General features: G+C 33.1%; 2 protein-coding genes across 2 annotated transcripts; one reads left to right on the top strand and one right to left on the bottom strand.

The window, feature by feature from the left end:
• The first annotated feature begins 177 nt into the window (after positions 1 to 177).
• LOC128167329 (high-affinity choline transporter 1-like) lies at positions 178 to 4,741 on the top strand. The gene is made up of 8 exons (XM_052832988.1): positions 178 to 726; positions 1,268 to 1,440; positions 1,823 to 1,930; positions 2,085 to 2,240; positions 2,524 to 2,672; positions 3,190 to 3,472; positions 3,666 to 3,895; positions 4,004 to 4,741. The coding sequence occupies exons 2-8, from the start codon at positions 1,275 to 1,277 to the stop codon at positions 4,556 to 4,558; spliced, it is 1,647 nt and encodes a 548-aa protein (XP_052688948.1). The 5' UTR covers positions 178 to 726; positions 1,268 to 1,274; the 3' UTR covers positions 4,559 to 4,741.
• Positions 4,742 to 7,911: 3,170 nt separating this feature from the next.
• Positions 7,912 to 10,973, bottom strand: LOC128164677 (uncharacterized). The gene has a single exon (XM_052828654.1). It carries the CDS (start codon positions 10,827 to 10,829, stop codon positions 9,492 to 9,494), a length of 1,338 nt encoding a protein of 445 aa, XP_052684614.1. The 5' UTR covers positions 10,830 to 10,973; the 3' UTR covers positions 7,912 to 9,491.
• Positions 10,974 to 12,033: the final 1,060 nt, after the last annotated feature.

Here is a 12,033-nt window from a genome sequence, read left to right as displayed (position 1 = left end):
ATGTGCATAGCACGAACAGTCTTTCGTTGTCTTACATACAATGTTTGTCGTTCAGTATTCACAAAAAAGATGGAAATCAATTTCAGTTGGTTCTTCATAGCAATGCCTCAAAGTTTACGTACAACGCAGTTCCTTTTTTGTTAAATCAAAGTACTAAAAGTACTGATATGCGTTGCTAAGTACAAGCGTTATCTAGTTGACAGCAAAAACATTCAAAGATGTTTTACCTACATGAATTTTCACCTTTCACCTACAGAACCTAAGGTAATTCTTTAATGGACTTACATTTTGTGACGGGTGTACATGTATATAAGGAAAATTGTTCAGTATCTGTTGTCAACCTGCACAATTTGAATTGAAAATAATGTGTGTATTTTAATGAAAAGCCCCCTGAGTTCAATGTAGTTGATGAGAAAAAATATAAAAGGCAAAAGCCACTCACCCCAGAAATGGTAACTAAACCCTTTTGCGTGTGTGTAAGATATAATTGATATTCCGACAAGATAGCTGGAATGAATGCCATCATATCAACGTAACCCTGCGCAAATTAATTTTTTAGCAACTTCATCATCAAGTCCACCGAGAAATCTAATCACTAAAGTGAATATACTAGACACTGCATGTCATCATGACCTCGAAGCAAAGACGATTAAAAGACATTTGAGGTGGAGCGACAACAAGAGCAGGTGTATTACAGCTTCATATAAAATATCCATAATTTTACAGGTAAACTATTTTTCATAATGTTATTAAGATTATAATATGCCAATTTGTTTTTTCTCTCTATTTTTTTTTAAAAAACATTTTTTTATTTTTTTTTTAATTTAATAATAATAATAATAATTATTATTATTTATATTTTATGATCAATTTTATTATATTGATAAAGCATTTCTTGTTGTTGACGGTTTTTTAAAAAAAAATTTGTTGTAAATATGGAAAATTGAACATTGTACATGGTAATTGTACCAGTTTCTTGTACAATGTAGATTTCAACCTTAAAAGGCGCAATTTCCCTGATATCTCACAAGTGAAATATCTAAAAAAGAAAATACATAATCTGCGTTAGCGGGTTATGTAATTTTTTTTCTCCATGTGAGAGGTGATATAATAAGTGGTTATAGAGCAAACGGCTCGCAGCGTTCGATCTTACCGAATTCTTCGATTCTATGAAAACTCTGTCTTAGGTGGATGCAAAATACACCTTGGCAAGTTTTATTGGTGAAGCTTTAAGTCTAATATTTCAAATTATTTATGTAACCAAAAGAATCAGAATGGTTCTGAATATTCCCGGCTTGGTGGCGGTCATCATCTTCTATGTCGTCATCCTCGTCATCGGACTATGGGCGGCCCGCCGGACCAAAGGGGAGACAAACAGCGAAAATGTGATGCTTGCTGGGAGGAATATTGGGACATTTGTTGGAGTATTTACTATGACAGGTATTTGTTGATGGGTTTTACATTTTTTGCAACGAAGTATGCCTCGGCAATAAATGAAATCAAACAAATTTAACAGAACATCAGTAATATTGAAATAATAAAAACACAATTTAAACTTAAACAAATAATTATAAGATAAACATTCTAGATCCTAATGTTTTCATCGCAAACGACTCTTCGCTAAAACTGTAGTTGTAAAATAAAAATTTAGCAGTAAATGTTCGGTTGTAATTTGCATTCGAGAAACCATACTTGTAATAAAAACTTACTCTCGATTTTTCTTGCTTGTTAGCTATTTCGTGTTTTGATAATTGGATGCATTACGGTTAGTTAATATTCGGTAAAATTTGATGGTCTTCCTCAGCTAGGCTCTTCTTTTCAGCTACTTGGGTGGGAGGTGGGTTCATCAATGGAACAGCTGAGACAGTGTTCAAAGACGGTCTGCTCAACTGTCAAGCGCCGCTGGGTTATTCCCTAAGTCTTTTTATTGGTATGTACATGAAGATATATAAGATTATGCTATGTCTAAACTCTGCATTCTGAAGAATTTTGCTTTCCAGATTACCATCAAAATGATATGATTTTAACGTAGAAGTATAATAAAATCCATTTTATCCATTTTTCATTTCACTTGGATGTTTTAGGAGGTGTATTTTTCGCCAGTAAAATGCGTGAACACGGGTATGTCACAATGTTGGATCCATTCACCCGGAAATATGGGGAAAGGATGGGCGGACTGATCTACATACCGGCGTTGCTAGGGGAGGTTTTTTGGTCAGGGGCCATATTGGCTGCTCTAGGTTTGCCCCCAAAATTTATATATTTTAGCATAGATACATGTAGCAACATATTCAGTTGATACGTTCAAATATGTTAGTACTTGCAGATACAAGCACGAATGGTTCTAAAGTTCTGAAATGCTAAACATAAGGATATCATAATGCAACAACAAAATAATGCAGTGATACAAAAATTTAAACAATTTGTGCGCCCAAAAAACATATATTTCCTATCTATGATAATGTAGTACATGTCGATATAATATTCCCTTCTTTGAGATAACTTCTGATATCAATGATTAAGGGAGTACCCTCCGCGTTATCATCGGGCTCTCTCACGAAGTGTCCATCATCTCCTCGGCCTGTATCGCCGTCTTCTACACCCTGTTTGGAGGACTCTACTCCGTGGCCTACACTGACGTCGTACAACTCATCTGTATCTTCGTGGGCTTGGTGAGTACTTGTGCCCCTTTTCCAAAAGTCTGTTAAGTGGGCTAAGTATTTTGAAATTCATCGTAAGAAAAGCACACGATTATGCAAGATTATTAGAAAAGATATCTCTAACGCGAATATGTCAATTTTTAAAATAAGATTTAAAGATTTTTGTTATTCTAGTATTTTCTATGGTATTGACAAAAACTCGTATGCAAAAATCACTCAAACTGATTTAAAAGTAGTAAATTCAAGAATGTTTCAGTGTCAGTAAATTTGAAATTAATCGTCTAATTCACCAAAATGACATGATTTCATTTAAAAAATTTCATGAATTTGAATCATCGAAATAGTATTGTACCATTTACTTAATACTGAGCAAATGTAGTACGTATTTTATTAATTTAGAATTATTAAAAAAATCAAATTTAATTGTAACCTTTATGTGATTTATAAAATCGTTATAATATCCAAAACAACGATCAGAGGCAATTTACAAGAACTTTATCGATATCCTGTTAATTTTTTACCCTTCTAGTGGCTTTGTATTCCATTTGCCATGACGAGTGAATTTGTAGAGAATATATCCGTCAATTCAACAAGTGCATGGATAAAGGAGGTGGAATCAGTCAACACAGGGGTGTATACAGATTCTTTTCTACTGCTTATCTTTGGTGGTATACCTTGGCAAGTCTATTTCCAGCGAGTTTTGTCTGCAAGAACAGCGAGAGCGTCGCGTTATCTTTCATTTCTTGGGTCCCTTGGGTGTCTCATAATGTCTGTTCCTTCTGTCCTTATTGGTGCTATAGCAGTAAATACAGGTAAGACATAAGACTCTTTTTTGATAAAAGGAATTTCAAAGATATCGATTCAGAAAGTTATAAAAAAGCAAACATTTGATAAAAGAATCATTGATTTGATAATCAAAATTAGTTTCCTATTTATTCATTTAATAGTATTCATACGCATATTACAATTTTGCTTAGTTCATGTATATCAATAACCTTTTTCTAGATTGGAATAGCACTGCATATGTCACTAAAGACAACTTTAATGCATCAGATATACCGAACAGAGCGTCTGACATCCTACCATTAGTCTTGCAATACCTGACCCCAGAATGGGTCTCGTTCTTTGGACTTGGAGCGGTATCAGCTGCCGTAATGTCGTCTGCTGACTCTTCCATTTTATCCGCCAGTTGCATGTTTGCAAGAAATATCTACAAGATGATATTTCGTCAAAAGGTATAACAATCTGTAATTGTACGATATTTCAATATCTTTATCTCGAATATTAGGACACTTTTCATCATAGAGTGATATAAATTTAATGTTTCATTGATAAATTTACAGGCTTCTGAGAAAGAAATAATCTGGGTGATGCGGATTGCAATTTTCGGCGTCGGAGCCTTAGCTACAGAAATGGCCATCAATGTGGACTCTGTCTATACATTATGGTACCTTTCTTCTGATCTCGTCTACGTCGTGCTTTTCCCACAGCTAGTCTGTGTAATTTACCTAAGGAACTCGAACACATACGGGTCTCTCTTGGGATACATAGTCGGCATGTTCTTTCGGATAGCTGGAGGAGAGCTCTCTCTTGGCATTGGTACGCTGATAAAGTATCCTTACTACTCTGAAGAGCAGGGACAGATGTTCCCTTTTAAGACCCTTTGCATGATGATGTCAATGGTGACGATCATCGCCTTTTCATTTTTGACTGATATTTTGTTTAAGAAAGGGATAATACATCATCGTTTTGATGTATTTAAGTGTGGACTTTCCCAATCTAGTTTCGATGAAAAGGTGCATAACAACAATCTGACGTTAGATCACGCTACTTTGACTGTTAGTGATGCTGGGTTTACACCTCCAATTGAAGAAGTGAAAATTACCAGGGATGTTTGATAATATGCACATAAGTTTTACCAATCTATCTAATGAACTAACTGTTTTAATAACGCTAAAACAACGGTTTAGCACACATTGTGCATGATGCTTGCTTATTCTTAAGAGGTATTCAATTTGTATTTCAGCAAAATTTTCTGTGATGAAAGCTTAATTTTTTTTTAGGTTTTCATAGGCGATTTTTCCACAAAATGTCATTAAGTGCACTAAGGTGATACTTGCAACCGTTCTTTCGGTTAATGAAAATGAAATAAATGGGAAATATTATGCTGAATGAATATTAAAAGGTGTTTCTATGTAAATTTATGAAATTCTATCATCGAACCGTTCCTTCTATTCTCATTTTAATCGAAGTTAACGACCTTTAAACGTTTTATTTTTGACTTACATCGTTTGTTTGTTTTTTGTTGTTGCGAAAACCATATTTGATTTGTACAACATCAATGTATATCTTCTTGGTTATGTTGGTTACGAAAGTTATCAATGTCTCTAGAGTCTCTCGGCTCTATTACTTTGCTATAACAAAGTTCTAGAGTTAGTTTTTGAAATCCAACCGTTATATCATAATGGCGATCATTGATTGATTTTAGAAAATTGTTTAGTTTGGCGATGGGCAGTTCATCACAAAGGTAACACAAGGTAAAGATTTAAGCAGAACATTTTTAAAATTTTGTTTTTCAAATTTTCACATTTTTGAAGTAACAGATTTTGAGTAAATCATGAGAAGTAATCTAGAACTTACAAATCAAACTAATCTTATGCCATGTGTAGTTTTTAACATATGAATTAATTAACAAACAAAAAAAAAAACCCAAAACAAACAAACAGACACGAAATACACTATAAAACTGTTAAGTTTAAAAAAAAAACTTCTCTTTTACCAGTTATAAACCCATGAAAACAATAACATGGCTCGAGCCTTGTTTATAAAACAAAAAAATTGTAAGCTCATTTCTTACTTGTTACTCGACAACTCAATAAATTTACAATCAAATCTGAAAGATCTTCAGAAATACTTTAGCTCAGCATTTCAGAATACAGTATATTATATACTATGGTCTAATTTCTCAACGTATCAATGATAATTAACAAAAACACAAACCAGAAACACTCAATAACATTGAAAATCAAGAATCCCTTCACATCAAGGCATGATATCTCTGGCATCATGTCTTCAGAGATAAATAAGGCTTAGAAGGCCACAAACAAGGAAAGGGCCACCTGCACGAAGGGAACGAAAAAGCTACCCAGCTGGAGACAAATACACATTGTTCCAAAGAAGGCCAGGATCCCCCTATCAACACCTAATGGAAATGAAGCCATTTCTTTCTTGAAAAAAACCTTCATAAAATTATCGCCAATGAATCAGTTTTGCATCATTAAATTCCTATTTTATTAGCCTTTTAGTTGCAAAACATAATTAACGTCATTCAAACAGCAAATCTTAAAAAGTCCATTGTGACGTAGTATCATACCATGCAATATGGGTGGTATTCATTGCTGTTAATGTAACATGTGATTACATCATCGACTAAAACCCCGTCTTGAACCGCAGGCCAGCCGACTACTCTGAGATCCAGTCCCGACTTCTCGGACGTTTCAGCAAGTTATTTTTCCGATTTCACCCTGAAAACCTTGAAAGAAGTTGTGATTGCTCTTAGGCCATCGGTTGTTTGATGCTCAATTTGGATTTCATACATATTTCTTTAGGTTTAAGATGTTCACAGAAGTATTCCATGCTATTAAAAGCTGTCTCTCTACTTTATGCCATTCCTTACGAGCGGGGAGTACAATTTTTGTAACTGTAGCTGAATGTTTTGTGCTAATGTTTTCATTAATTTGTCCTAATATCACCGAAAAGTAATGAGTTTATTCGCAAAAAACTTTTAGCTTTAAAATTTAGCGAATGAAATATCGTAGTTTTTTTTTTTATGTTGTTTTCATTTTTAAGTTTAAAAAACTAAATAAAACTAGATCTATGAAACGCAGGGTTTTTTGACAGTTTTAAAAAAACCTGATGTTGAATAGACTATCTACATATGTATTAACGACAGCGGATTCCTGGTGATTGCTTAAATTTACTTGGCTATTTGAAGGTAGCTTAGAGCAAACTGAAACATATGAATTTCTAAAAAGAAAAAAAAAGGTACTGCTTCTACTGAACTGCAATATTATTAAGCCTTTTTCTCCTATGTATGCGCGGGTAACATGGTATTGTTTGAGCTACGGAGCGTGTTGAATACTTTACAGTTATATACAAATGAATGGAACCTAGATGTAAATGTATCTAAAATTAAAGCTGTTTATCTAGGCGTTGTGTTCAATTATTAGGGTATATTTTTTACCACTTAAAAACAATTAGCGGCACAAGGTCGCAGAGCCATATTTACTCTCAAATCAATATTTAATCAGCTTTATTTAAACCATTGTACTTTGTTTTCTATTTTTGGATACATGTGGAACGACAAAAGTAATTTGAACAGTACGTAACAGTCGTATTTGTCTACCAATCATTCGAAAAGGACTTAAAGACAATTTTATTCAAACATTGCTCAGCAAGATGCAAATAGAAAGAAAATGTTTTATTTACAAGCATTTAGTTGAAAATTTTTGCTTACAGTTTTATTTAGAAAAATCAATACTAAAGTTGTACAAAAAATCTATTTCCAAAATGAGGTTGTCCTCGCATTATCTGATTATTGAAACGGGTCGACACAAAAATATACCAAGAGACAAAAAGATTTTGTAAAACTTGTATTACAGACATTGAAAACGAACATTGAATACTTGTATGCCCAATGTATTTAACATAACGATCAAAGCTAATCAAAAAGTATTATTGGTGTAAGCCATCCATGTACAAATTAATACAGTTACAAAGTGTAAACAATATCAAAGAATTGTGTAATTTAGGAAAATTCATTTACAAAGCCCTTACATTCAGAATGGTTTAAACTACATTGTGCCATTTGCTGATTTAAATTGTTATTACTATCAAAATATGTACATATATGTGTTATTTTTGTGTACATTTTTCAAAAACCTGTATGTCATTCTCCTAATACAAATTCTGTAAACATATGAGTTTGTGTGTATGCAAGTGATTTTTAATAACTGACCGTCCATTTTTGCCTATATTTTTGTTTGTATTGTTCACCACTATAAGTGCAATAAGACGTATGTCTTTCGCAATAAAGAAATTGAAAAAGCGAAGCAAATAATTAGTGCTTAGATAAACTATTTACATTTTTTTTCAATGGTTATACTTTATTTACAGAGTTTAACCGATTCAATATACATTTAATAAAATTAATAATTCCAACACATTTAAACAAGATTATCGAATCATTTCAATCTTGTTAATCAATTGCTCAGGCACAAATATGGCAACTTTCCAATCATTAATTGCATTTGTAGAGTAATAAACAAAATGATGATATTCACAAAAATTACAGAAGTTAAATATATAAATCAAGTACATCGCCAAATATCAAATATATTTGTAGATAAATAAGTAAATTAAGAAATGCGCTGAACCAAATTCACACTAACGTTTTGAAAAATCATTTTCCGACATAGTGGTACTTTCACAGTAGATTTACAAAAAATAAAAAAAGGAAGAATGTATAATTGTTTTTCATTTCTCAACAATATATGCAACCTTGCACAAAACATTGAAAGTTATGAAATTTTCGAGGCTTATTTTTTATATTAACTAATTATAAATTTTTGTAAAAATCATAACGGGACGAACAAAATAGAGTTTACATATTTGCTTAAAGCTACATATTTAGCTTTAATATTTTATATTTATACAGCTCATCACTGACAAAGTTTATAGCTTTAAAACTTGATTTATCAATATTTTTTTGCAAAAATTATTGTAAATCAGTACGTTTTGTGGAACTGACCTTTCGGAATACAACACAAATATGTGCGTTGCAAATATTGTCATGGACTCAAACCTATTTAACTGGTATTTTTCCTATAATAAATAACATGTTGACAGATTACTCTCTACGCTTACAGCTCCAAACCATGTTGAATATGAAAAAAAAAATTCCGGTGAATATTCATATCTTAAATCTTTTTTGTGCTTAGGCCTGGCAACATTGTAAGACATATTTCAAATATTAGTTAATGATTGATTAATCAAATACCAAGTAGCCTCTGTCTCTAAATTCTACCTTATATTAGTAAAATCAAACAAACAATATTTTTGGTGATGGTGGTTATTAATCAAAATAAAGACGATACAAACTATCAACCTTTATAAACTAGGTTTCGAAGATCGGTGTTATAATAGCACAGAACAAATAAACATATTGCTTAAAAACTTATTTATAATATTTTCCTACAGTTTAATTTTCAATCATATGAGAGGGTGGGGATTACAGTATAAGTCTTCTAATGAAATAATACAAAAATATATATATATATGTATTATAAGAATATTCAAATGATGGAAATATTTTTTTCTTATTTGCAGAAAATTTTCATCACGCTTTTTGTGAGGATTAACCTTTACATAATTTTATGTAGGCCTGTTTGTCTTGCCTCAAATTAGACGTTTAAGCATAACCAACTTCCTGGATGGTCGGTGCATTGTTATCACAAGAAATGTTGTTTTTCACTGTTTTTGTTCGTCAGGGAGGTTTTCAAACATCAATCATTTCTCTTATATTACACAAATTTGAGATATACATTCCTTTAATGATTGCCTAGTATCTATGGCTTTGCTGATAAAACGTGTACGGGCTAACATTTCTTGGTAAACACAACGATAGTATTTTTACCTGTTGTTCTAAATGAAATAGGAACTGTGTTAAAATCTCTGAGGGTTTTCTTAACAAATAAATGTAAACAGGTTGCCTCCAGTCTCTTACAAGTCAAAAGCCTGAAACTAAAACCGTTAGTAGATTTTGATCCTGTTTCACATGCGTAATACTTTGTTTTCGAAACATCTGATCACCGATTCATTGAGAGTTGAATATGTATAACAGCCTTCAAGTGCTTTTTCAAAGGCACTGAAGCAATATTTTGCATTTTTCACTTGTGCATCGTTTTCTTTGTCGAATAGGTTGTACTTCCTGTGTTCATTTGCAAAATAAGAGCCAGGAAAGATTTCACCCAAGTACTCGTTTCCCAGGAAAAACTCTGGCAGAGTCTCCTTATCGAAAACCAGTTTCAAGAACTTCAAAAAGTAACCAAGTGCCGCGCGAACACCCCCAAGATGAAAGTTTTGCGGAGCAATTGTAGAGATTGTCATCAGCTGTATGCAGTACATGGTTATCGTTTTTAGATGATAAGAATTCAGCAAATTAGCTGCATGGTTTTGTCTTTCCTTTAGAGTTTTGACAACAGCTTTCATGATGCGACAAGCAGTTACAAAATACAGTCGATATCTTTCCCCTAAGCATATATCAAACATGTACCTTTCATACGACGACGAGCAATTCCGCCAGATGATGTCTTTGTCTTTTTCACGAATGCAGAGGTTTTCTTTGTTGATCCATTTCATGATACCGAATCTAGGAAAGTTGATTGTAATAGATGCTGGATGCATTGTTGCTGATTGAGAAACCAGGACGGTCTCATCTCCAAGATGAAGACCTGGGACAAAGTCAACATCAATCGGAAATGGTAAATCTGAGACAATTTTGATATTAATGGTTGGTGGTCTCGACCCACGAGTAACACTGTATCCCTTTCGTATTAAATCAACCTCTGTAACGGATACTGTTTTATCAAAAAGAGATTTGAATACTTTCTCTTGTAAAACTCGGGTGTTAATGTAGCATGTTCCTTGATCCATCTGAAATACCTCAAGTTTTTGCAATCGAGGACAACGTTCGTTTAACTCTGATTGATTCAGAACTCTCAGACGCATTTGCCCTGCGAGAATTTTACCATTTGTATCTTTCAAGCGTACCTCTTGTAACTGCAGTCCTGAGAATTGAAATGGTACAATTACATCGAATTCATCTGGAGCCACAATTTTTAATCCTTGCCTTGCACTTCCTTGACGTATAAAATTGACATCGATCGCCAAATTCTCAAATGATCTTTGTGCCTGGGTTTTAAGCTCAGAAAGAATGATATCCAAGACGTCATCAACAACAACGCAAGCCTGCTCCCAGATGTCAGCTGAAAACTGGTAGACCATCGTCTGAGACTGAATTTTAGACTTCAGTGGCCTATCACCTGGACGAAAAACATGAACAGGAGCCATCCATTTGTTTGAAAACTGTCCCTTTTCGCCGCTTGCCATCTCCAACAAAACAAACAAACAAACAAAAAAACAGAAAGTAGGTTTCTACGAACTGTACGGTTGTTTAAACACTCTGTTTGGTCGATACAAAATTTAGGACGGTAGGCGTAGGCTTCCACTAGCTTTTGCACCTGATATCATGCCTTTTAAAGATTAAGTATGCAATGGATTCCTGTAAAATTTGGTATAACTGTTGACGATAGAAAAAACGACACCAAAACGCCCATTCATCAGTTGCAAATTATGATATCTTTAACAACGTTGGAGAGAATTTTTGTCTTCGCCAAAATAAATCAACTTTTTCCTATCACATTGCGCGCAGTGTTAATCATGTTTTTTGTATAGGTCTTAAGATCTGAAATTGATCAACACATGTTAAGTGTTGCTAATGTATCTTTGAAATTTATAATCAGGTTAATTATGATGACCTTTAATGTCCTGTATTTGATTTTGCATGTGTCTCCAACAACGTGTAGTGGTTTAATATAAAAAATATATGCTTATGATTCTAAATTCAAATGAATTTCATTATTATTTTTTAACACTCATTACGTCTTTACAAAAAAGACTTTTCATTATCATCATTCGTGAATAAATCGGGTTGGGTGGATGGGATACACGTATCATGACACTTTCACAGACTGACTCATCTGTTTTTTACGTTAAGACAACTTGTTCCTATCTCTAGACAACCTGAGGCCCGTTTCACAAAGATTTCCTAAGATGTTTCCTATGACAGAACTTAAGATATGCCTATTCTCTTTACTCACACTTAAAAATGCTGACATAAGCGTTTTAAAATGATACTGTTGTTGAATTATAGATGTTTATCTAATATGTGATAAGCTTTTAGAATACTTTTTAATATATGAGTCAATTCAACCCAGTTATTCAATAGTAAAACTGTTTCTATTTCTTTTTTATGTACATTGTAGCGTATGTATTTCATGGGTTTGTCTCAGAACTTCAGAAAAAAAAACCCAGCAACTATATACAAATGAGACCTTTAAAGAGAAATAATCACAAAATTCTGAAAATAGGGTTTCTTTAAAATTCTTCCCAGGAACCACTGCATGAGCAGTGCGAAAATTTACAACTAAACTTTAGTTTATTAAGAAGACTCCAAGTGTTAAACGTTAACAATCTGACCGATATTTATCCCCAAAGGAGGTCAAAGTTCAACATAAAAAAATATACAGGATGA

This window comes from Crassostrea angulata, chromosome 10 (assembly GCF_025612915.1).
Source record: "Crassostrea angulata isolate pt1a10 chromosome 10, ASM2561291v2, whole genome shotgun sequence".
In the NCBI taxonomy this organism is placed as follows: Eukaryota; Metazoa; Mollusca; class Bivalvia; order Ostreida; family Ostreidae; genus Magallana; species Magallana angulata.
This window is presented reverse-complemented; position numbering and strand designations above follow the sequence as displayed.